This window comes from Geotrypetes seraphini, chromosome 10 (assembly GCF_902459505.1).
Source record: "Geotrypetes seraphini chromosome 10, aGeoSer1.1, whole genome shotgun sequence".
Classification (NCBI taxonomy): Eukaryota; Metazoa; Chordata; class Amphibia; order Gymnophiona; family Dermophiidae; genus Geotrypetes; species Geotrypetes seraphini.
This window is the reverse complement of record NC_047093.1, coordinates 123,715,123-123,740,963: the sequence shown is the minus strand read 5'-3', so window position 1 is coordinate 123,740,963 and position 25,841 is coordinate 123,715,123. Positions and strand designations below refer to the sequence as shown.

Sequence of the window (25,841 nt, the reverse complement as noted above, 5' to 3'; positions counted from 1 at the left end):
AGTGACAGAGCATGCCAGTAAAGTGAGTTTTTCACCATCCTTTCTTAAAGTGGTTTTAATATGCTGATGAGCAAGCAGGTTGTATTTTCTCACCAAGGGTGTTAAGCATTTAGGACTGGTTTTTAAGAAAGGTTTGGACAAGTTCCTGGAGGAAAAGTCCATAGTCTGTTATTGAGAAAGACGTGGGGGAATCCACTGCTTGCCCTGGATTGGTAGCATGGAATATTGCTACTCCTTGGGGTACTAGGGACCTGGATTGGGCTACTGGGCTTGATGGACCATTGGTCTGACCCAGTAAGGCTAGTCTTCTGTTGATTCTATCAATGGTGCCTAGTAGCTCCTAACTCAACTTAGCCATCGCTAGGCATCCTAATGTGCAGTGCTGGTATATTTACTGGTGCCTAACACAGACACCTAGGAATGCCTAAGCTATACAATACCTATTCTCCACCCCAACCATACCTACTTTCTGGGTAGATGCCTCGACTTAGGTGTTGCACGAGTCCCATGTGGAACTCTTAATTAATCATTTTTCTTTTATTGAGTTTTTCATGTTGCGGTCAATTTTCACCGAATTCCACACCCAAAAAAGGAAGCACGACCCCTGGTGTAGCAATGCAAGAGAAAAAGAGTGGAGAAGGGACACCACACATCAGCCTCAAGGACAATCAATTTATTGAAAACATATAAATAGGGGTCCCAGATTTTCTTTTTGCCCGACGCAATGTAGAGGAAAGCTTTTCAAAACCTGGACAAAGTGCTGGGTTTTGAAAAGCCATCCAGAGCCCCCCGGATATGTCCTCAAAAGGAGGTCATGCCAAGGGAACTCTGGATGTCCAGTAACCCTACATGTAAATAGCTAAACCATAAGGTAAGCTTTACAGAGCGTCTTTAGTCCAGTACAAAAAGGACTATAGGTTTTCCATAAATTGATTGTCCCTTCCCCACTCTTTTTGTCTTGCGATCAATTATCACGCCAGTTAAGTTCATTACAGAATTCGGCTAGGCGTCCCCAGTTTAGGTGCCATGAATAGAGTTAACACATCAAAACAAGGCGCCACACAATCGCATTGGGGAGTTCTTTCAGAATAACTGTCATGGGCGGAGAAAGAGTCAAAAAGCCTTAGACAGCAATCACGTTACCGTCATTATGCATTAAACCCAGGAGTCTATAAACTCCCTCAAATTTGGGTGCCCCAAATTGGGTGTGGATCCAGCTCGACACCCAAAATAATTCGTTAATGGACTTCAATAATTTATTGAAGCTAACAAGGAAGACGGTTAAAGCTATGCTATTTAAGAGATGTTTTTCTTGAGTGAAAGGCTTTAAAGCTTGTTCTCTGGTATCTTAGTTTCGACAGGATTTGAGTGATATCATTTGTGAAGTCTTTTTTAGCATGTGTTGAGATTGTTTTAGTGTGTTAGCTCGTTTTAATTATGCATGTTTTAGATTGTTCGAAGTCTGTGAGTAATCATTTTTAAAATAAATAAATACCCCCCTTTTTTTTTTTTTTTACAAAACTGTAGCGTGGATTTTAGCGCCGGCCGTGGCGGTAATATCTCTGACCTATGAGCGTTAGAGCTGTTACCACCGTGTCCGGTGCTAAAATACACACTATGGCTTTGTAAAAAATAATTGGCTATGTACTGTTCTGTAACAGTGGGTGTCTAAATTGGATTGTGAGAACTCAAAATGGGAGGCAGTGGCATATCGAGGGTGAGAGGTGCCCTCCTCTCCACACCCCGCTCCTTCTACGATTCCCCCTGCCACGCATGTGCCCGCCTTCCCTTTCCTCGTACCTCTAGCTTCACCGCCACAAGTAACAACTTCAACGTGCTCTTTGCGAGCTTGGCAGCTAGCCCTCTGACAACACTTCCTATGCGTGCCAAGACAGCTGACACGGTCGTGAGGAACATGTTGAAGTTATTGCTCACAGCGGTGAGCATCTAGAGGTGTGGGCAAGGGGTGAAGTGGCAAGGGGAGAAGTGAGAAGAGGCAGAGGGGGCAGAGATGAGGAGGGGAGCTGGTGCCCTCACCAACATGGCACCCAGGGTGGATGGTTCCCTCACCCCCATGTCTCCCCCTTACTATGCCACTGATGGGAGGGGCATGGATAGGACAAAGGAAATTGTAAAATATGCACATAGTGTTACAGAATAGCGAAAATTGGCACTTACTGTATTTTTTGTTCTATAAGACGCATCCCCCTGTAGAGGAGGAAAAACCAAGGAAATTTCCTCCTCTACAGGGGGGTGAGTTTGGTGGTCTGGTGTGTCTGGTGCTGGGAAGCTCAAAGCAGGCCCCCCCCTGCCCGGTACCTTTTTAGAGTTGCGGTGGTCCAGCGCGCTGTCCTTCTGGACGGCTGGCTTTGGTAGCAGAGCAGTGCAACGCAGGAGCACGACCTTTGCACTTTCTGCCTGGTCCCGCACCGCTCAGTGATTGGCTGAGGTCAGTTATCTTCTGCCATGTTCTTATATTTCTATGAGAGCTCCATGTGGACATGGCCATAGATCTGCAGCAGTAATGTTATAAATTTGAAGAACATTTCAGTCCTAGTTAGAGTTTACATTAGTCCAAATATTTAGGACCGGATTTATAAAGCCGCCTAACGCCTGCAGCGCAGTAACGGCCTCGAAGCCCATAGAGATTTAAAGGGCTTCGGGGCTGTTGCCACGCGGCAGCTGCTAACGTGACTTTGTAAAATAGGCCCTTAGTATCTCAACTGTATGTCAGATACCATTTTCCTAAAAACATGAATTCTGTCTTGATTTTACTTTACTCCATTGATAATATTCTAATACAAATAAATCGATTTGTATTAGAATTTATATTACTCCTTCTAATGCTGCATTGGGCATTTTTATATAGTGGTCTAAAATTGTTAACAAATATTAAACAGACTTAAATCCCAATACATAAGATCTCTCTTCATTTATACCTGGTTGGCATGTAAGAAAATTGCCTTATTTTCCGAGGGGTATGTACAACTTAAAAAAAAAAAAAAAAACTTCCAATGGTCTTTTATGACAAGAGGTGATGTCAGCAGAATAAGTGGGAAACTGATAAATACCCAGAAAGTTTATCACTTTTAAAAACATTTTTATCAGTACCTTGTTGAGTGTGAATTCCAAGTTGACTCTATGTCGCTTCGAAAATTAGAAGTCCATTTATCACCCCATAGCTAGCATGATAACCTGTGTATATCGCCAGTCATCTATCACAAAAATGTGTCATGGAAATTAATGGCTGATACATTCAGTGCTGATAGGAAATTCACTACTTCTGTCACAGAGCAATAAGGAATCACCCTCTTGTGTCTTTATTATAGTTCAACTGATTGAAAACATTATTATTTCTGCCTAGTAGATTAACAATCAAGTTGCAGATGTCACATTACATTCTATTTTGTGGCACTGACGGTTAGCCGTACACTGGAAAAAATGTCATATCTTTTGTTAACCTTTTGCTGTTTGATTCATGGCGCAATGACAAAAGTTATTCATTTCAGTTCATTAAAACAGTGGCTTTGTGCAACTGTGAGACTATTATAGATGTTGTAGGGAAAAGATCACAATGCTATTTTCAAGGGCAGGTGTTGTTTCCATAGGTCTACTTCCAGTGAAGGAATGGCATGGTCAGAATCTGTGGATACACTGTTGGCCAACAAAGGTAAGAGAGGCTCTTTACATTTGAGATACACGTTTCAACAACCATTGAAAAATATATTATATCTGAGACCAAAGAAAGCCATGAAGCAACTAGGACCTGATTCTATAAAAGGCATCTTAGCTCCTAGGCACTGTTCAACATGGTGGTCAATCAATTGCTAGGTGATGTTTATAAAATCACACCTAGAAGCACCTGAATCCTTAGGAGTACTGCCATTTAGGCCAGGGTTTTATTGACCTAAATGAGTGTGTCTAAGCAGTGGCATAGCAAGGGTGAGAGGTACTTGGGGTGGGGTCGATACTTTGATAACTGGCTGTGTGGTGCAATATGTTCATTGGCTAGTCAGCTAAGTTTAGCTTCTTTGACTTAGCTGGTCGTCTGATTAATACTGGCTTAGCAGGCTATGTCTTGGATATGGCACTACCATTGAATTTCTAGGTTTGCTGTGGACTGCAGGAAACAGTCAGCTATTACTTGCATTCTAAATATCGGGTAAAATGCCTCTAGAAGAATAGAGAGAGGATAAAACTGGTACCAAAACAGTGATATCATCAGCAGAACCCTGAATGAGAACTATGCAAACTTGGCCAAGGGGCAGACTATGAGGATCAACACCCCTCCCCACCCCCCTTCCAGCACACACAAATTCTAAAGCAGGGGTGCCCAAAAGGTCGATCACGTTGCCTTCGTGTTCTACTTGCTTCCCCACTCAGAAGCGCTGTAGCCGACCCAACTTTCCCCACCCGACGTCAATTCTGCTGTCGGAGAGGAAGTTCCGGGCCAGCCAATTGCTGCCTGGTTGGCCCGGAACTTCCTCTCCAACTTCAGAAATGACATCGGGGAGAGGAAATCTGGTCGGCCAGATGCTTCTGTGTAGGGAAGCAGGGAGAGCTTGGGGCGGCTGTGGTTTGGAGGCCTGTTCCCCGATGGTGGTGGCAGTGGCTTGGGAGCAAGCAGGGAGACAGAAAGAAAGAAGGGAAAAAGAAAGAAAGAAAGAGGGGCAGGGAGACAAAGGAAGACAGACAGAAAGAAATGGGGGCAGGGAGACAGAAAGAAAGAAAGGGGAGGGGGCAGGGAGAGAGGAAGAAAAAGTTGGCGGAGGGAATGAGGTCTGGAAGCATACAGCAGGCTGAAAGAAAGGAAGAAATATTGGATGCACAGTCAGAAGAATAAAGTGCAACCAGAGACTCATGAAATCACCAGACAACAAAGGTAGGAAAAATGATTTTATTTTCAATTTAGTGATCAAAATGTGTCCGTTTTGAGAATTTATATCTGCTGTCTATATTTTGCACTATGGTCCCCTTTTACTAAACCACAATAGCGGTTTTTAGCGCAGGGAGCCTATGAGCATCAAGAGCAGCGCAGAGCATTCAGCACAGCTCCCTGAACTAAAAATCGCTATCGCGGTTTAGTATATTTGTCTATTTTTGTATAGTTGTTACTGAGGTGACATTGCATAAAATCATCTGCCTTGACCTCTTTGAAAACTCATGGAATATAAATGATAAATTAACATTTTCTCTGTGTACAGTGTGCTTTGTGTTTTTTAAAATTTTATTGTTGGTAGATCATTTTGACTTGGTCATTTTAAAAGTAGCTCGCAAGTCCAAAAAGTGTGGGCACCCCTGTTCTAAAGATTCCTTTGCTGGTGGGGATACCAAAGCTCCACTAGCCAGTTCCTGAGCCACTCCCCTCCTCCTGGTGCTGCTTCTTTAATGCAGCGGTCAGCAGCATGCCTCCAACCACTGCCTGGACTTCTGAACTGAGCATGCACGAGAAGACCTGGCAAAGGCTGGAGGCACACCACTAACTGATGCTTTAAGGAAGCAGATCGGGAGCTGGCTGGCAGGGTTTTGGCATCCCCACCATCCATTTAAAGGGTGTTCTTCAAAATTAGCCATACCTAATCTTAAGAAATAAGGTCTCAAGTCTCTTCTTAATAATGTATTGTGTTCATAGTGGGACTGGATGCCTTCCGAACATTCCTGAAATCTGAATTCAGTGAGGAGAACCTTGAATTCTGGTTGGCCTGTGAGGACTATAAGAAAACCAGGTCCTCCACTAAAATGATCTCAAAAGCCAGGAAAATTTATTCTGAATTCATCGAAAATGAAGCGCCAAAAGAAGTAAGTCTTTGCCTTGGCATATTTGTTTTCTTTTAATATGCAGCACTCCAGACAATAATGGGGCATTTTTAGGTTTATATGTGTAAATCAGCATGCATTAATTTTAGAAGAGATACTTATTTACATGGATGCAAGCTTTATGCAAAGATTGGAAGGGAACATGCTCTGCACATAGTTTATATGTATGTCCTCTTTTGCAGAGACAATAGACATATTCTTCAGAAAATTTCCCTGTTGATATTTACTCCTGTTATGAGATATGCACAACTAGGAACATAGAAATATGGAAAATGAGAGTAGCCTATCCAGTCTGTCTCTCTTTATCAGCTACTAATCTCTATCCCTTCCTCTCTTTCTAGATCTTCTGTACTTGTCCCAAACTGTCTTGTATTCAGATATAGCCTTTATCTCCACAACCTCCTCTGGGAGGCCATTCCATGCATTCACCACCCTTTCTGTGAACTAGAATTTCCTCAGGTTACTCCTGAGTTTATTCCCTTTCACCTTCATCCTCGTTCCAGAGCTCCTTGTCAGCTAACTGCTCCTTTGGACCTGGAAGCTGGCAATGAGAATTGTGCTTCCTTATCTGATATGTGAAAATATCTCTAACTTAATTGGCACTGACTGGATGTATGTTTTGCAAAATCTGGGGTATTTACAATTGTATGGCTAATGCATTTTATCCTCATCCTTTCTATAATACAATCAAAGCAGTTTACATATTACAGTACATAGAGGAAATTTCTCTGTCCCTAGTGGACTCACAATTTCAGTTTTGTGTACCTGGCGCGAATGGAGGATTAAGTTACTTGCTCAGAGTCACAAGGACCTGCAGTGAGAATAAAACCTAATACCCCTGCTTCTCAGCCCAATGCACTAACCATTGGGTTACTCTTTCCGTGTATAAGTGTTGTCACTTAAATGTAAAAACCTCTGAGTAATCTGCTCTTCTTTTGAATATGGATATATTTGTATAAAGGCTCCAAGTTCAGTAAGCCTTTTCTAAAATACCTTGCAAATTTTGAGTGTCCTTTTTGAGATATATAAAATTTAGTTTAACATCTCTATGTAACAATTATTCAGAGTATAGCCTTGTTGGATGTTATAGTACATTGTTTCTCAAACTACCGTATTTTCACACATATAACGCGCGCGTTATACACGATTTTACAAACCGTGCGCGTTATACGTGTGAGCGCATTATCCCCTTTTTTTTTTTACATAGTTCCCCCCCCCGAAGTCCGATTCACCCCGCAACACCGCTCGCACTCCCACCCCGAAGGACCGCTCACGCTGGAACACGCACCCCCACCCCGAAGGACCGCTCGCACCCCCATAGCCTCCCCACCCCCCCCATCATGTAGAAGCTGCCTATCATCGTCCTGCTGCTTCCTCTGCTGGCGGTCCTGCCCCTTCTCTTAGCCCTGCATCTACGCTGCTTCCTCTTCCGGCGGTCCCGCCCTTTCTCTGATGTCAGTCTTTCAGGGTGGGGACAGGATTTCAAGGGGGGACAGGACTTCAAGGGGGAGAGGAGAGTCGGGGCGGGCTAAAGGAGAGTCGGGCTGGCCAGAGGAGAGTCGGGGCGGGCTAAAGGAGAGTCGGACTGGCCAGAGGAGAGTCGGAGCGGGCGAAAGGAGAGTCGGGCAGCGACGGGAGAGTCGGGGCGGCATGCGCGGTATACGGGTGTGCGCGCTATATTAAATTTTTTTTACATAAATTTGTGTTCCCCGCGCGCTATACCTGTGTGCACGTTTTACACGGGTGCGCGGTATATGAGTGAAAATACGGTAGTCTTGGAGTATCATCTGGTTGTCTGAATATCCACAATCCAGATGCATAAGATACATTTGCTTGTACTGCCTACATTACAGTATATTTTTGAATATAAACCAGGGCTCTTGGTTTATATTTGAGTCAGCGCCCACCTGCTCCCCTCCCGGATCTGTTGCAGGCCTCCTTTGGGCCTGCCATGAGCCCTGGTGATCCAGAACAAGAGGGATCCCTCACACTTTCTGTCCTAGCCAATTCTGAAATATCACACCACCCTCCCGCCTCCCAGACCTCTAGAAAATCTACTTTGAAAGCCCTGGTGGTCCAGTGGTGAATTGGGGCATGAATGATCTTCCTACCCTATCTAAAATGGGTACTGCAAGTTCTTGTAGCAACTTTGTGAGTTCCCGTGTCACACTGAAAGTAGAAAATGTAGAAAAAAAATTCATGCTACAAATCTCAAATTTTTTAGTTTTCCTAAATTACCTCAGGCCTCACTATGAAGAAAGTTCAAGAGATTTGCATTGGAAGTGTTACAAGTTACACCTGATTTAATGTCAGCTATAGATTCTATGGGGCTTATAACTGAAACTAAAAGACGGGTCGTCCAAGTGCCGATAATCAAAACAGCTTTTTGGACGTATCCAGAGATGTTTTAGGCCTCTGAATTCCGCTGTGCATCCAAAGCTGAAAGGAGAGTTTCTGGAGGAGTGGTTAGGGTGGGATGTGGGCAGGATGTGAGCCAAACTAGACTTAGTCATCCTGCAGGGAGACTTCCAAGGTGAAACTTATATGTTGTGGTTTAGATTATGTAAAAGGTATCTAAAGTGACCAGATAACCACTGCAGTGACAAAGTAAAGACACACACACACTCCCCCACCTGTGTTCACTGACCCCGTTGCACCCCCCTCAAAGTTCAGAATAGAAACGTACATACCTGTCTCCAGAAAATCAGCACCTGGTATAGGAAAGGCTACTAGAGCTGCATAGAGGTGGCTTAAGTAGTTGGGGGGTGGGGCTAGTGAACCATAGAGAGGAAGACTAAGGCCCATAAGTCACTCTAACCACTACATTCATAGTGGAAAATGTGAACCCCCCCAAAACCCTATTGTACTGCCATATAGGTGGCACCTGCAGCCATAAGAGCTATTAAGGTTGTAGATAGGTAGATATGGTGGGTTTTGGGGAGGAGATGATGAGGGGGCTCAACATAACTTATAATGGAGTTCTGGTGAGATGTTTATGTGGCACCCTTTTGGTGATGTTCACAGCAGTGCCCTGTAAGGTGCCCCACTGCTCTGGTGCCAGAATGCTGGCCCCTCCCACATCCAAAAGGTCTTGTTCTGGGCGTTTGGGACTTGGATGAATGTTTGGTTCAGAAAGATAGACGTAGTGGCAGTCTGGATGATCAAATGTACTTTTCAAGAATGGACATTTTGCCGCTTCCGACTTTGGGCGACTAGAGCCCTACATCCAAATCAGACAGACATATTTTTTGACTTGTTTATTAGCTGAGAAAAAAAACCCCAAACAAAATCAACAACTACAGTATATTCTGAAGTTTCTATAGAAACTAATACTATAAATGCCTGGGATATTTTGGTACAGACTGAATCTGAATTGATTTCCTCGGCACTTATGTTGGTTGCTTGTTCATTATTGTCAAATAATGAGTGGTTTCTAAAGTTGCTCTTTTTTCACTTTGAAAGTGAATGTCTTTCCTGAAGTTTTAAGAGAAATGCAGAAAAGGAGGAAAGAAATCCTTCTTTTAAGACCTAGAGTATTACAGTTGGGAGCATTAATCTTTTTAAGGTTCCCTTGCAAATGTGTGGTTAAATACCAATCTGTTCACTATGGGACTCTTTTTCAAATTGCATGAGAATCTCAAAATGGCAAAAATAAAAAAATAAAGTCCATCTGCCCAAAACTTCCAAATTGCGATTTTAGAATGTCAAAATGTATGCACTCCTGAAACAGCCATATATCTAATGTATCTACAGTAAATATTTATGATACCTGCAAGCCTAAAGATATTGATATGGTGTACAATCAGGTATTTCAATCAGATATTTAATTGTTCCTTGATGGCTCCGCATTGAAAAGAAAAGAGTTGTATGGGGATATGAACCTTGTTGAAATGGTTTATAGTCAAATGCAATGGCCACTAGGCTGTCCCTCTGCAAGAATATCTAAGTGGCCATTTCTGCAAAAATGCTGCCAGATAGATGTGCTTGGAATGATTAAGAAGGGGATCGCGAACAGATTGGAGAAGGTTATCATGCCGCTGTACCGGGGCATGGTATGCCCCCACCTGGAATACTGCGTTCAGCACTGGTCGCCATACATCAAGGACATGGTACTACTCGAGAGGGTCCAGAGAAGAGCGACTAAAATGGTTAAGGGGCTGGAGGAGTTGCTCATGTTCGAGTCCTAGTGACTTGATTGATTACAGATCTAAAAAGAAATTGGTTTTATGCTAGTCCGGTAAGGTCCACTGGCTTTATCCCCATGGTTGCTTTCAATGTGCCTGGCCATATGATTGCAGGTTGCCCTGAATTTTTGGCATTCATAATTTAAAAGTTTCAGTTTGTAGAATAGCTGTTTATTTTGGATGTTCTCAGGTGCTTTCAAATAATAAACCTCAACATACAAGTAGGTGCTGAAAAGTTCTCAGCCAGCCATGAAAAGAATGCTGTGGATATGGTTCAATCAAGGATCTGAAACAATGCCAAAATTTAGAATTTTGTTTCTGCAAATTGGCAGTGGCAAAATAACTCTCAGAATTTAGGAAGTTGGTTTGATGGGCTGAGAACCTTTCAAGCAACCTATTGTATTTCCTGTTTGAAAATGATCCCGAGATGGATTTTTATTTCTTGCACATTATGGATAGGATATCCCAGTTCTGACTTGGATGTCTTCTAGAAAATGTCCCTCAACATTTTCATTGATCCAACACACTTGACAAGTATTTTTGTCCTCTTTTTGATCTTGGTTTGCTCTTCCACCCTCTACTGCAGTGGTCTCAAACTTGTGGCCCGCCAGGTACTATTTTGAGGCCCTTAGTATGTTTATCATAATCACAAAAGTAAAATAAAAGAGTTTCTTGATCATATGTCTCTTTAGCTATAAATGACAATATTATTATTAAGACTTAGCCAAAAGGAAAGATTTATAAACTATAAAGAGTTTTACCTCAAGCAAAATTATCATTTCTTTAATAATATTTTTTCTGAGGCCCTCCAAGTACCTACAAATCCAAAATGTGGCCCTACAAAGGGTTTGAGTTTGAGCCCACTGCTCTACTGCTATAGGTCAGGAAGATGTTGTGTCTTAAGAAGTTGTATAGGACCTTCTTGTTCTTGGCTTGATAGATTTGCCTTTTTCTTTGTTTGTTAATGCTACGAAATATTTCTTTCTGGTATTTTTCTGTTTCTCTATTCTCAATATTATAGATTTGAATGACATCTGTAATGTTTATTTACAAATTTTCCTTATATTACATTATATTAGTGATTTCTATTCCGCCATTACCTTGCGGTTCAAGGCGGATTACAAATGAATTGTCAGGGCATTAGAAGTGTATAAGGAGATGTTTGTACATTTTCTTAAGTTGCTAAGGATTACATCTGAATTGTCATATCATTAGAGGTACATAAGGAGTAGTTGCTGGTGATGCTTGGGACCGTTCTGACTGTTAGTTCGGTTTTATGTGTTTTTTGAATAGAAGGGTTTTTATTTCTGTTTTGAAGGTTTTGTAGTCTGTGGCCGAGGTCAATAGATTGTAGAGTTGGAGGTCGAGTGTTGCAGCTCGAGTGGCTAGGAGGTTGTCGTACAGTTTTTTTCTTTTGATGTTTTTGGTTGGAGGGTGTATGAATGGTGAATTGGTTCTTTTGTGTCTGGTTGAGGTGGACTGAATTAGTCAATTGTTCCAATAGGCTGGGCTGTCTCCGTTTATTGCTTTAAATAGTAGGCAGTAGAATTTTAAGTGTACTCTCGCTTGTATTGGTAGCTAGTGTGAGTTGTGTTATGCCTCTGTGATGTGGTCGAATTTCTTCAGCAAGTAGACCAGTCTTAGGGCTGTGTTTTGTATTGTTTGTAGTTGTTTTATCATGGTTGCTGGGCAAGGGAGATATAGTATGTTACAGAAGTCTATTAGACCTAGGATTAGGGCTCATGCCAAAAGTTGGAAATGTTTTCTGTCGAAGAATTTTCTAATTTGCCTTAGGTTTCTCATGACTGCGAATGATTTTTTTTATTGTTTTGTTGATTTGTGGTTGCATTGTACAGCCTCTGTCTATCAGCACTCTCAGAAGTTTTAAAGTGGGTTGAATGGGGTATGTTGTAGAGTTTATGACAAGGTTTGTTACGGTTGGGGATTTGTTATTTTCAAGTAGGATGAAGTTTGTTTTGTCAGGATATAGTTTTAGTTTGTGATCTTTCATCCATGTTGCTATTGATTCAAGTGTTCGATGTATTGTGTCTGCCATGGATAGTGCTGGTTGATCGAAAGGAAAGAGAATGGTGATGTCGTCTGCATAGCTGTAGGAGGTTAGGCCTTGTTTGTCTAGGTAGGAGCCGAGGGAGGCAATGTATTAATTGAAGAGTGTGGGAGAGAGAGGTGATCCTTGGGGAACTCTGGAGGGCTCAGATTTTTCTTTGTTTGTTTTGAACTCTGTATGTTCTGGATTGTAAGAATCAATTAAACCATGATGGTACCACTGATTCCTATTGAGTCTAGTATTTGTAGAAGGATGTCATGGTCTACCAGGTCAAAGGCTGTGGAGAGATCTAGTTGGATAATTAGCATTTTTTTGCCTGTGCTGAGGTGTTGTCTGGCAGTGTCCATGAGTGAGCCTAGTAGGGTCTCAGTGCTGTAGTTGGTTCTGAAGCTAGACTGTGTTGGGTGTAGTAAGTTGTGGTGTTCTAGGTAAGAGTTTAAGACTTTGGCTACAAGGCCTTCCATTAGCTTAACATAAAGTGGTATTGAGGCTGTGGGTCTGTAGTTGGATGGTTGGTCTATTGCTCCTTTGGGGTCTTTCAGGATTGGAGTGATGATGATTTACTTTCACTTTTTCCTTTTATGCACAAATGAATTATTGCAAAAAAATGAAAAGTTTGTTATAAATAGAAAGTTTAAAAAATGAAAGCAGATTGTGATCATCTAGTCCATTACCAAATAGTATGGAATAAATAAATAAATGAAATTAGGTGAATGTGGTCTCACTCCTAAAAGCTAGTTTAGAAATGTTTTAAGTTATTCCCATCAGGGTGGTTGCCATTTATTTTTTGTTGATCTTTATTCCCACACATTCAAGTGTCTCTACACAGCATCTAAACTGGTTAATGCTTTTCTTAAAACCCTAAAGATTGGTTATTCTCATATGATAATTACAGTAGGTATCCAAGGGAAGTCACTAAATTTTGTCACATATTTGTGAGCACTTTCACATTCAAAGCAAATAGATTCTCATCTTATTATTTGCTGAAGGCATACACATTTATCGTCATTGAGCTGTATCTTAGAACTTTGTCGTCTCTGAAATCATTCATTTTTTTTCTGTCTCAGGAAAATATGGCATACTTTAAAATAATACTTTCATATTACTACTACAGATTATCAAGTCTGTATCTCTACTAGAGGTATGAAGATAAAGTGCTGGACAAACATATATGAGATTCTTTCTGTTCTGGAGAACTTATAAACTAATAAAGACAAGCATACAGAATAAAAGAAATTCAGAAATAGTTATAACCAGCAAGACTGTGATTTGGAGAAACAGGTTTAAGATATAAAAGCAATCTGAAAAAGTTAGGTTGTTAGACTCAGTTTCTATAAGAGCAACAGGAGAATGTCAAATCAACTCAGCAAAACTATTTTAAGGATACCTCACTCAGTCAGGAGTTGTAAATAGAGTAGAGGGTCATGGATAAGAGCAACATGCCTTATGAGGAAGGTTAATGAAAAATGGTATGAGGAATTATAGAATAAATATACTTGAAGGTAAGAGGACCCTTAATTCTGAGGAAGCAGATAAGAAAATGAGTCATACAGGTGCAGTAACAATGGTGAAAGGAAAGTCAGAAAATTGGATTTTTAATAGATCATTGCGAGTTACCCATGAGAATGAAATTGTAGAGGTCAAAGCAGGTAAGGGTTTTGGTTGTATGTTCAGAAGGGAATAACATTTTTTGTCAGCATTTTGAAAGTAAATAGAAAAGGAGAGAAGGCTCAAAGATGACGCTAAGGTTGAGGGGCGAGAAGATGACAATGTTATCCATAGAAATAATCTAAAGAAGAAGAGGAGAAGTTCATTTGGGGTGAATAAATATGAAGTTCTGTTTTGACCATGTTAAATTTATAGGTAGAGGTTTGATATCTAGATGGTAATGTCAGGCAAGCAGGATGAAACTTGGAACTAGATTCTTAGTACTAAAAGTCATGGAAGAAGATCAGAGTTCTGATGGAAGGTTTATGAGGAAAGAAGAAGAAAGGCCCAAGGCAAATTCCTGAGACACACAGAATTCTAGTGGGATGGCAATACTAGAGGAATCTCCAGAGGATACTCTAATAAGTAAGATGAGAACCAAGACAGAACAGATTATCAAAATCCATTGGAGCACAGAGTTATCAAAGAGTAGGTGGTATGCAAACAGTGTTAAAAGCAATGGAAAGGTCAAGGATGAGATCATGGTAAAAGTCTACCTGGTACAGTCTTCAGTTTCCTACTACTGGAGTTGCCATCAAAGCTCATTGCAGCCTATGCTAAACAGAATCACCATACATACAGTATATGAGATACAAACCATGCAAGACTTCCCTAGTTTGTTTTATACCATTCATTTTCAAATTAGAGATCCTCTGTGTTCAACCCATGCTCTTTTAAAATTCTGTCACTGTTTTCCTACTACTATTATGACCACTTATCATTTCTATAGAGCTGCAAGTTAAAACATTCAAGACACACAGCAAGGGTCATCTCCACCACTTCCCTCAGGAAGGTATTCCAGGCATCCACCATCCTTCCCATAAAAAACAATTTCCTAACATTACTCTTAAGTCTGCCTCTCCACAACTTCAATTCATGCCCTCTAGTTTTACTATTTCCCCTTCTCTGGAATAGATTTGTTTCTATATTAATATCTTTCAAGTATTTAAACATCTGTATCCTATTTCCCTTTTCTTTCCTCTCCTCTAGAGTATACATTTTCAGGTCTTCCAATCTCTTGTATGTCTTTTAGCACAAGCCCCATACCATTTTCATCACTTTCCTCTGGACTGTTTCAAGTCTTTTTATATCCTTAGCCAGATATGGCCTCCAAAACTGAACATAGTACTTCAAGTGGGGCTTCACCAATGACCTGTACAGGGGCATCAACACTTCCTTTCTTTTTCTGGTTATGCCTTTCTCTATACAGCCCATCTGGCTACTGTTTTGTCACCTTCAGATCTTCAGACACTATCACTCCAAGGTCCCTCTACTTGTGCATACATATCAGCTTCTCACCTCCTAGCATATATAGCTTCTTCAGACTTCTACTTAACAAAAGTATCACTCTGCATTTCTTTATATTGAATTTTAGATACCAAACATTAAGCCATTCTTCTTTTGCAGATCCTTTTTCTTGTTTTCCATTCCCTCTGGGGTGTCCACTCTGTTCCAAATATTGGAATCATCCGCAAAAAGGCAAACCTTATCTTCTAACCCTTCCCTTCAGCGGCATGATAACCTTCTCTATTGTACATTGTGTAGCAAGATCTGAACATCATTTCAACCAACTGTTTGAGGTCTGCAATGGAGGACCACTTGCAGCCCTGAGGCCACAGCACTGAACACCACTGCTATAAGATATGCATGCATTCCCCTTTTGGGAATGACACGGTATATAAGACTAAGGACTGGATGTACCTCTAGCACTTTGGCATTTCTTTTATAGAATAGTCACCTTTCGAGTGCCCCATTATAAAAGTGCCCTTTGAATGACTTTAACAAATGTTTAGAACGAGAAATGGTATTTCCGGTTTTAGTTAGAGTAGATGGGTTTTTGGGGGGAACATTTCCTGATGATTGGTTTGGGCATTTTATTTATGTCGGAACAGATCAAAAGCTATGTTGGTATTTCACTGCCAGACAATTTCAGATGCAAACTTCTCTCAATACAATTATTCCTTAAAGGCTGAACATATGCCGAATCAATCCCAGCTGAAGTGTAAACTGTGTGGTTAATTGCTTTTATGTACAGCTGGACATGCTAATGACTCAGAACCTTAATGATTCTGGAAGAGTACAAACGTGCTCAAAGCTGCAGTCTATAAGAATTATATGGTCACAGAAACCCCAGATAAACAACTGTGATACTCCAACTATATTGAGCACTTTAAGGCAAACTTGTTTGTTAGTAGCTGTACAGGTTGCGTTTCCATCTCTCTAGCACTTGGAGTCAAATAGCTTCAATAAATAATGATGCTTCCCTTTCCCACCCTTTCCATACTTGGGAGACATGGCATGCAATTATTATAGTAAAAAAAATGTTACTGCCTGCCTAGTTAAAAGTGACAAGTACATCCAGACGTGAACATACTTAATTTTGTGATGAGCAGATTGTTAATTAGGGGAACTGTCCACACTTAAATGATTTATTTTCAGCCCCACCTTGTCCATTATCCTCTCTGGTCCTTCCAATGTAGAAATCTTTGTATTATAGAACACAACACTTTTTTAAAATTTTATTTTTATTCATTTATCAAATCTTTACAAGTACAACTACATGTTCTAGAAATGCAGTCATTTCCAACCCTAAACAATTCCAAACTACAAAATTAATATAACAAAATATAATACAACACTTTGATTCTAAAAATAATTTCTTAACCATTCTACAACTGCCTAGACAGGATATTCCAGGAACTTGTAATATTTTGAGATATATTCAGACTTTCTTTGGCTCATATCCACATAAGAAGTGGGTTTAAACACTAAAACGTTGTATAAGAGCTAATCGCATTGTCTAGTCTGGTCCCTCTCTCTCCCATCCCCATTAATTCATTTAAAATCAGTTCAACTGGAGGGTTTGGCATTAATGATGCTAAAATTAGTTGATGAAGCAAATCTGGATCCCTCAGGATTACTACTAGTCATTCAGCTCTTTAATCTATTATGTTCATGGCTACACATTAAGCAAGAGTCTTGGTACTTGGATATTTCAATTTGCACAAAAAAAAAAAAAAGATACTTTGGATACAATGTAACATCTTTGATATCATTATTACATACTTTATAGCTTACTCTTATCTTCAGTGCCAACACATGAGAAAAGATACTCTCTTAATGTTATTGTATATTTTGATTAAACTATTGGGCTCATAATCAAAAAAGCATAGATGTCCAAAAAGCATCCTAAATTGTTAATAGGACGTACTAATCACCAGAACATCAAAGTGCCAATAATTGAAACTGCCTTTCTGGACATCTAGCGAGGCTTATATTTTTATTAATGTTGTATCTCGTTTAGTAAAACTAAATAAGCTGATGTTCACAGCAGTGCCCTATAAGGTACTTCATTGCTCTGTTGGGATGTCTATGTGACCAGTCCATTACTATGCTGGCCCTTCCCATGTCCCTAGTACTCACCAATGGGGAAAGCGTCTCAGAAGTCTTCGTGGGAGATAAGCTAGCCTCCAGTGATCATAACATGGTATGGTTCCACCTGAGGAAAGGTTTCCATAGATCAAACACTAAAACAAAGGTACTCAACTTCCGAGGAACGGACTTTGCACGCATGGGAGTCTTCGTCCATCAGGCGCTCCAGGTCCAAACTGAGACAGGGAATGTGGAGGATATGTGGTCATCCCTGAAATCTGTCATACACGAGGCAACCGGCCGTTACAAAATCATCACACAAACGGCGAAGAAAAGACAAACCCCAGTGGTTCACCGCAGAGATCTCACGTCTCGTTAAGGAGAAAAAACACACATTTGCTTCCTTCAAAAGCACGGGGAAAAGCGAAGATCAACTGCTACACAGGATCAAGTCCACAGAGGTCAAAACGGCAGTCAGGGAGGCCAAACTTCGAGTGGAAGAAACTCTAGCAAACAACATTAAGAAAGGGGACAAATCCTTTTTCCGGTATATCAGTGACAGGAAAAAAAACACAAACGGGATAGTACGCCTGAAAAAACGGACGGGAATTACGCAGAATCGGATCCCGAAAAGGCCGAACTACTAAACGAATACTTCTGCTCGGTCTTCACCTGCGAGGCGCCAGGGTCCGGCCCTCAATTGAAGCCACATTCAAACACAAAAGATCCGTTTCAGAATTTTAAATTCACACCCAGCGGGGTTTACCTTGAGCTAACAAAACTCAAGGTGGACAAAGCCATGGGACCGGACAATCTGCACCCCAGAGTGCTCAGGGAGTTAGGTGATGTCCTGGCAGAACCGTTAGCCGTGCTTCAATCTCTCACTGAGTACAGGGACAGTCCCCTTGGACTGGAAAACAGCTAACGTCGTTCCTCTACACAAAAAGGGTTGCAGGACAGAGGCTGCAAATTACAGACCGGTGAGTCTGACATCGATAGTATGCAAACTCATGGAAACACTGATCAAACGCCAATTGGACACGGTCTTGGACGAAGGGAATCTACGGGACCCCAATCAACATGGATTCACCAGGGGTAGGTCCTGCCAATCAAACCTCATCAACTTCTTTGACTGGGTAACAAAAAGACTGGACGAAGGAGATTCACTAGACATAGTGTACCTGGACTTCAGTAAAGCTTTTGACAGCGTCCCACACCGCAGATGTTAAACAAGATGAAATCGATGGGGTTAGGAGAGACTCTGACGGCATGGGTCAATGATTGGCTGAGTGGCAGACTTCAGAGAGTGATGGTTAACGGTACTTTCTCTGAGACATCGGAGGTGACCAGCGGGGTGCCGCAGGGCTCGGTCTTGGGTCCACTCCTCTTCAACATATTCATAGGAGATCTGACTCAAGGGCTTCAAGGTAAAGTAACATTATTCGCCGACGACGCCAAACTATGTAATATGGTAAGCGAGGACAATCTACAAGATATTATGGCGCAGGACCTGCGTACATTGGAATGCTGGTCCTCAACCTGGCAGCTGGGCTTCAATGCTGGAAAGTGTAAGGTCATGCACCTGGGTAGCAGAAACCCATGCAGAACTTATACCTTGAACGGGGAGACCTTGACCAGCACTACAGCAGAACGAGATTTAGGAGTAATCATTAGTGCGGACATGAAATCTGCCAATCAGGTGGAGAAGGCTTCCTCAAGGGCAAGGCAGATGCTGGGTTGCATCCGTAGAAGTTTCGTCAGCAGAAAGCCTGCAGTCATAATGCCATTGTACAGGACCATGGTGAGACCTCATCTGGAATACTGCGTGCAATTCTGGAGGCCACATTATCGCAAAGACATGCAGAGGGTCGAGTCGGTCCAAAGGATGGCCACCAGAATGGTCTCAGGGCTTAAAGGTCTCTCGTACGAGGCAAGACTAAACAATTTGCAGCTCTACACTCTCGAGGAACGCAGGGAGAGGGGAGACATGATTGAGACGTTTAAATAGTCACCGGACGTATAGAAGTGGAAGATAACATTTTCCTTCTCAGAGGCCCCTCAACCACAAGGGGGCACCCGCTCAAACTCAAGGGCGGAAAATTTCACGGCGACACCAGAAAGTATTTCTTCACGGAGCGAGTGATTGATCAATGGAACAAGCTTCCAGTACAGGTGATCGAGGCCAGCAGCGTGCCAGATTTTAAGAATAAATGGGACGCCCATGTGGGATCCCTAAGTGGGTCAGGGTAAAACATTGTATAGTATTAAGGGGAGGGTCTATAGAGTGGGCAGACTTGATGGGCCTTGGCCCTTTTCTGCCGTCATCTTTCTATGTTTCTATGTTTCTAAATAGTCTGCATTTGGACATTTTAAACCATGGATGTTTTTCTGATCGAAAATGGGGTTATAACGTTAGATGACCTGTTGTATCAAGATGTCTAAATAGACTATTTTCAAAAAAATAATTATATTTGGATGTCCAGCAGTTTGCCATTCAAAAATGGCTATTTCTATTCCTCCAACTTTGGACATCCAACTGGAAATATCCAAGTTTGACTTAGACTATTTTTTTTATGCCCTTCCACATTACTAGATTATCAGATTGCAGGTGGCATTCTGTACCATGGACCAATCATTATCTAGGTGAATTAGACTATTTTTTTATGCCCTTCCACATTACTAGATTATCAGATTGCAGGTGGCATTCTGTACCATGGACCAATCATTATCTAGGTGAATTTACCCTGCCTTTTTTTTTTTTAAATCTCAAAAGCTTATAGAAGTTTTTGAGTTTACTTTGGTTAAATCTAGAGGCAAGACTGATACACAGTAATTTTGGCATTCTTTACTTTCAACACTCCCATCCATTACTTCAGCTAGTGACTCTGCAAACTTATTAAAAGTGTGGGATCATTAAGCCACTAGTCTTCTAGATAACATTAACTAATCTCACTGAGAAAATTATTGGATCAGAAAAGGTTGCTTGGCACTCAGCTCAGCTTCATTCTCTTAAACAGAAATGTAGGAGATTAGAAAGAGTTTGAAGACGATTAAGCCAACAGGCTGACAAAACAAAGTAGGAAAAAACCAGATTAAACAATAATGCTTGGAACTCAACAATGCAAGAAGACATTAACTACTCAGACAGAATAGGAAATCAATGCTGTAACCCAGTGTCCCACAAACTTTGCAAGCCACGGCACACTAAACATAGTGGCCATGGCTCAAGGCATCCAGAAGTACACGGGCATCACCGTGATGACATCACACGCATGCGTGACATCATCACATAAGAGAAGACCCTTCAGACGGGCCCTGATTTGCCAGTGGGGGGTGCCAGCAGGGAAGAGGGCCGGAGAGAAGGAGAGGCACTGGCACCAGCTGATTGCCTACAGGACACGCCTCTTGCTGTGAGATGCATGTCGTGTAGGCAGTCAGCCGGTGCTGGCACCTCTCCTCCTTCCCAGTGTGTCGAGGCACACCTGAAATCTCAGGAGGTACACAGTTTGTGATACACTGTTGTAACCAAAATGATTACATAGGTCATTTTCAGACAAAAATATAGACGTTTTGCTGTTTTGAAAATGGACATTTTCTCTACTGGATTTCTGGATGACTTTCCCAAAACATCCTGTTGAAAATGCCCCTCTATGTCTTTAGAAAAATTTTGAAAGCCTATTTATTTCAGAACCAGTTGTTATCTGAGGCTGATTACTTGCTACTGTTTGCCTGGAGTCAGGTGTCTCTTGTGCAGTGTGTTTAGTTGGGCATGGCTGCTCAGTCTTTACTTGAGCCAAGTTACTCTATGGTACCAGAGTCTGTGCTTTAAACGAAAAGTTTCCCTCAGTGTGCCTTTCTGGAGCAAGAGCCAGTTGCAGTGTATCTGTGTTTATGGATCACTGTAGTAGCATTTTGTCTCCATGGCATGCTTCACCTTTGACTTTCTTCTCTCAGGCGAGCTGGACTCTGCTGCAGAGAAACATGTTTTCCCTAAACCCAGTGACTCCTAGGAGTCAGACTCTGATTGGTCTGGGCAGAATCCTTTGCTATGATATGGTGGCTAAGCTGACTCTCCCCTCCTTCAGGCCTTGTGGCTACTTCAAGGGTCATGGCTTCTGTCTCAGTAGCAGCTGCTTTTTTCTCATGCTGGAGCACCTTCAAGGCAATATCTAGCTCTGCTTTTTTGTACACTGTGGTTACTTCCTCTGCTTTCCTGTGTGTAACATCCACAGCCTCTGTGTTTTTTTTCTTAATTTCTGGGTCTCTCTAACAATTTCTTGTTGGCTAAAGAGAACCTTGGCTCTATCTCAAATGGCCACCGAGATGTCAATTGATTATCTTGATTGGTTGGTTCTGTGTGATTTAAAGGTTCTGCTAGGTCTAGAACTCATAACAGAGCATTTAGAGCTGTCAGAATATTGGGATTCTCTATTCTGTGTATTACCCTAGTTCCTTAAGGGCTTCTAATACCATGGCCTAATGAGTTTGATCTGTGCCCTTTTCATTCTCACGCTATGCCAGACTGTCTTGTATGTGCTTTCTGTCCAGGTAAGAACAGAACTCTGTTAATGTCCTTTGATATTCCTCAAAAGTAGCTTGTAACTGACTGGCTTGGCCTTTCTCATTCATTGCCAACAATGTTTTGTCCACTGTTTGAGTATCATGGTATATTTTTGAACCTTTATTTCATAGTTCTCTTGTCACTTTTTCAGTGTTCATTTCACTTTCAAGGTGGGTCTGTGAAAAGCCTGGGTCAGTAACCTTCTCTGCCATGATGCACTGAATTAAAAAAATTAGCCAGTTTTCCCCCTTTTCTTTAAGCTGTTTACAGGTGCTTCTAGTGTGTTATTCAGAAATTGATATTTTATGCAACAGTGTTTGCTGAGAGGATGGGTTCCACTCATAAGACTAGGGGCCTGTTTTACAAAGCCGCATGGCAACAGCCCCGAAGCCCTTTAAATCTCTATGGGCTTCGGGGCCGTTACCGCGCTGCATCCCTAGATGTGCCTTATGAATTATTCATGCAGCTTCAAACAGTTACGCAGCTGAGAAAAACAGATCTTTGTCAGTCAGTTCACACAAAATAATCATACTTTATTAATTTTTTACACAGAATAATTGATTCCCTTATTTTAGTCAGTGCAGCTCCATGCTTTGAAAGGTTCCCGTGATACATTTTGATCAAATCCAAGCATGCACTCAACTCTACTGGCTAGCTTTTTAAGGCAAACCACCTTGGCTCTTGGGCAGTCTCATGTACACTTTGTTTCCATAGATCTTTCAGTTCAAGGTCCAATGATCTCTGATCACAGCTGTCTGATAGGCACTGCTCTGCTATCTGATTTTTACTCTCCTGACCTTTCACGCTCAACTTTGAGGATTGTCAAGCAGCTTAAATTCATTGGATCTATAGCCTATACTATAACCAGGCTGGACTCTGTGATTCCTTAAACAACTTTCTTTAAAACATACTGAAAACAAGAAATAAATCAACTTACAGTTTAGTAAATCTTAAGGAATTTCTTCTCGTACAGAATTCACACTCAACCACTACATCCTATGAAATTAGGGCAAGCTTGGAATGTACTTTTACACACTTTGTAAAGTGGTAATACAATGCCCCAGCTTTCTATAGCCATATGCATTTCTACAATGGACTCATTTATGTCCTCACAAAATAGCACAGCCAGGAGAAAGGGGGATCCATCCCATAGGGTATACAGCAGCGCTCTCTGGGAGTTTGTCTAAAAGAAACACTCTCACTACTTACAAGTAATTTGAATTCATGAAAGTGGAGGCAGAACAGGCACGATGTTTGTTGGAAGAAAGTACATGTATGCATATAAGTGTGAGTATTCTATACACTTATGCATACAAGGGGATAATTAATGCGGGCATCTAGTCTTTAGCATTGCCCTTATAATTCTGTTTCACTATTGACCCCTTTCCAATCAATCATCAAATGTTGGTGTTGAACGTTTTTCAAAGCACTGACCCCAACTTTTAAGGATCACCTCGAGAGCTAAAGCGAGAAATACATCCAACAATTTGGAATGATCCATAGATAAGGGAGTAGACAGTGCTATGCTTCTCCAAATTGACAAGGACAGGTCTTCAGAAATTTGAAGAATATTTGTAATGGTTTTTCCAGATCGAGCTCCAATATCCTTGAAGAACATCACATCAATACGACATGTGAATGAGAATACCACATTTCATATTACAATGCTAGCACAGATCAGAGGCAAGTTGGCCAATCCAGAAAAGTCTGCTTGGAGTCCATGTGGCCTGACGGCAGACCTGTAACCATTCTGAGCTCATTAGGGAAACAAACAAAGAGCATAGTTTGGGTAAGAGAAGCAGACATCAAAATCTTGGAGGTTCTGTTCCAAAAAAGCATTCTATTGCTCATGTGAAAAAGTTTTACTGATATCCTGTTCCCAGACCTCCTGAAGATGCCATCACAATACACACCAGAGGACATGACAGTAGAAATAAATTTTAAAAATGTTTAGTGGTATGCAATATACAAGTTCACCAGCACATAGCCTCTCAGGTCCTAGCTACACAGAACCCCTTAGGAAAGCAAATCTAATTTTAAAATCCCCACAGTGCTTCCCTATAAAAATCCTGCCAGCAGCTATAAGGCACAGAGCATCCATACATTTTTGTAATTATTTTGAAGCAGACACAAATTTATCCACATATTCACGGGCCCTTCAAAATAAAATCCAGTGTGTATTTTCCTTTCCAGTTCTAATCTTACCCTTTCCATGCCTCATTTTGGAAATAGGTAAGTGGCCACACATTGAACAGTGTCTGTACATTTTTTCAGATCTCTAGTGGGGGTAGGGGGGGATGAACAGCTTTTTGGTTTATTACCTTCCGATTTGGTATCTTACCTGAAACTGTTTAATTCATTAAAATGTACCAGAAATTCAGGTATGTTCCTCTTCCCTACACAAGGGCCTGTCCGCTATAAGACATTTTTGAACAGGACACTGGAATATCAGTCCACTGGATGAGTCCGCTGATTGTTCAAGCCTATTCTTAACTTACATTTAGGAAATTATTGAAAACACCTATTTGATAAGCAAGAATGTTGATATTTAAGAAGGTATTAGGCTCTGTATTTTAAATGTACTTTTTATCTGATGCTGTATTTAATGGATGTAGTTATAATAGTTCTGTTTTTTTAAATTGTATTTTTTAACTGAAATGTTTCAGTTCTTCTGTTGTGAATCGCCTAGAACTGCTGGTGGGGCGGTATACAAGAAAATAAAATTATTATTATTTACTCATTGAAATGGCCATCTTAATGGACTGGATATTTAAGATCAGATTTATGTCTTATTTTGAGATTTTTTTTATTCCAAATTATGTATGTTTGCTATGTAAATGAGATAGTGACATCTCTTTGGATACTAAATCCTAACTCCTCTATTCCCACTGATTTCCTGCAGATTAACATTGACTTCAAAACCAGGGATGCCATATCAAAGAATATCTCACAGCCAACTCCAGCCTGTTTCGATGAAGCTCAAAAAATCATTCTACGTCTAATGGCCAAAGACTCTTTCCCTCGTTTCTTAAGGTCTGATGCCTACAAGGAACTGAGAGAGAAGCAGCAAAATAGTAACCAGAAGAGATGGCTCTCATTTTTGTGAAAGCTAAAGAAGAGAAAGAAGACAGGAAATATTCATAACTGCAAGTAGATTGTTCTCCTATTTATGTGGGCTGTTCAGCCTGGATCTGCTCCAGTTCACTTTATGTCAAATTTCAGAGAAAATATCAAAATTATTATTCAAATTCAATGAGCATCAGTGTCCATTAATATGTGTTAATTTGAGATAAGAACATATTTAGTAAATAGGCTTTATTGAAGACAATAGACATTAGTGTTAGTATACTATCTAGTGATAGATAGATATAAATATATACATTAGTATATTCTCTCAAAGGCATAAAACCAGTCTACTTCAGTGAAGTTGAGCCTTTTTTTATTTTCCACATACAACCCCTTTATTTTTTTCTCAATACACAGTTACTATAGAGTAAGGTCTGTATAACAGATTACGATATCCAATAGGAATAAGAGAATGACTTACTATATTGCTTTCTTAAATAATTAAGGGTCTCTTTTGCTAAAGTGTGGTAAGTTTTGCACTTACCATACATTTATTGGAAAAATTAACTTGCAGTAGAGGTAAACCTTGTATAGTTAATGCAGGTGTCATGTCTTGCATTTACCATACAAGGCACACAGCATATGGGCACCACATTACATGCATGAACCAAAAGCGTAGTCTCTCAGTGTTATGAGCCCAGGCATGTAATATAGCCTCAGACACTCAGAATGACAGGTGGCTAAGGCAGTGCAACCATATTGTAATTCCTCCCAATATCACCAGAAACCTCCCTCAACACTAACCCAACACTTGATATCACCCAATCTTCCCAGCACCCTGGCAAGATCCTTTCCTCTCCAACACCATCCTAATCCCCCTAGAAGAATACCTATTCCAGATCAAATGGGGTTCCAGCACAACCAGTCCACTCTCTTCCCCAAGCCTATCCCTTACACTGTTCAATTCCATCCCCTGTCAGAGATCATCCTTCCATATATGGAAAGATGTTTCATAGTGATAATACTGTAAGACTGCCACTAGGGGCCATCATTGCCATTTTGGATG

At 41.0% G+C, this 25,841-nt stretch overlaps 1 protein-coding gene and 1 long non-coding RNA gene across 3 annotated transcripts in view; one reads left to right on the top strand and one right to left on the bottom strand.

The window, feature by feature from the left end:
- Nucleotides 1-25,841, bottom strand: part of LOC117368202 — a 95,329-nt gene that overhangs the window by 52,465 nt on the left and 17,023 nt on the right. For both annotated transcript variants that reach the window (XR_004540919.1, XR_004540920.1), the window contains exon 2: nucleotides 2,320-2,513. This is a non-coding gene — a long non-coding RNA (uncharacterized LOC117368202). The remainder of the gene's footprint in view (nucleotides 1-2,319; nucleotides 2,514-25,841) is intronic.
- RGS21 (regulator of G protein signaling 21) lies at nucleotides 12-24,815 on the top strand. Its single transcript, XM_033961611.1, has 4 exons — nucleotides 12-22; nucleotides 3,594-3,670; nucleotides 5,633-5,799; nucleotides 24,612-24,815. The coding sequence occupies exons 1-4, from the start codon at nucleotides 12-14 to the stop codon at nucleotides 24,813-24,815; spliced, it is 459 nt and encodes a 152-aa protein (XP_033817502.1).

Coding starts and splice junctions, on each gene's coding strand:
- RGS21 (XM_033961611.1), top strand. Junction 3,671..5,632: donor TACACTGTTGGCCAACAAAG/GTAAGAGAGGCT, acceptor TTGTGTTCATAG/TGGGACTGGATGCCTTCCGA. Junction 5,800..24,611: donor AAAATGAAGCGCCAAAAGAA/GTAAGTCTTTGC, acceptor GATTTCCTGCAG/ATTAACATTGACTTCAAAAC.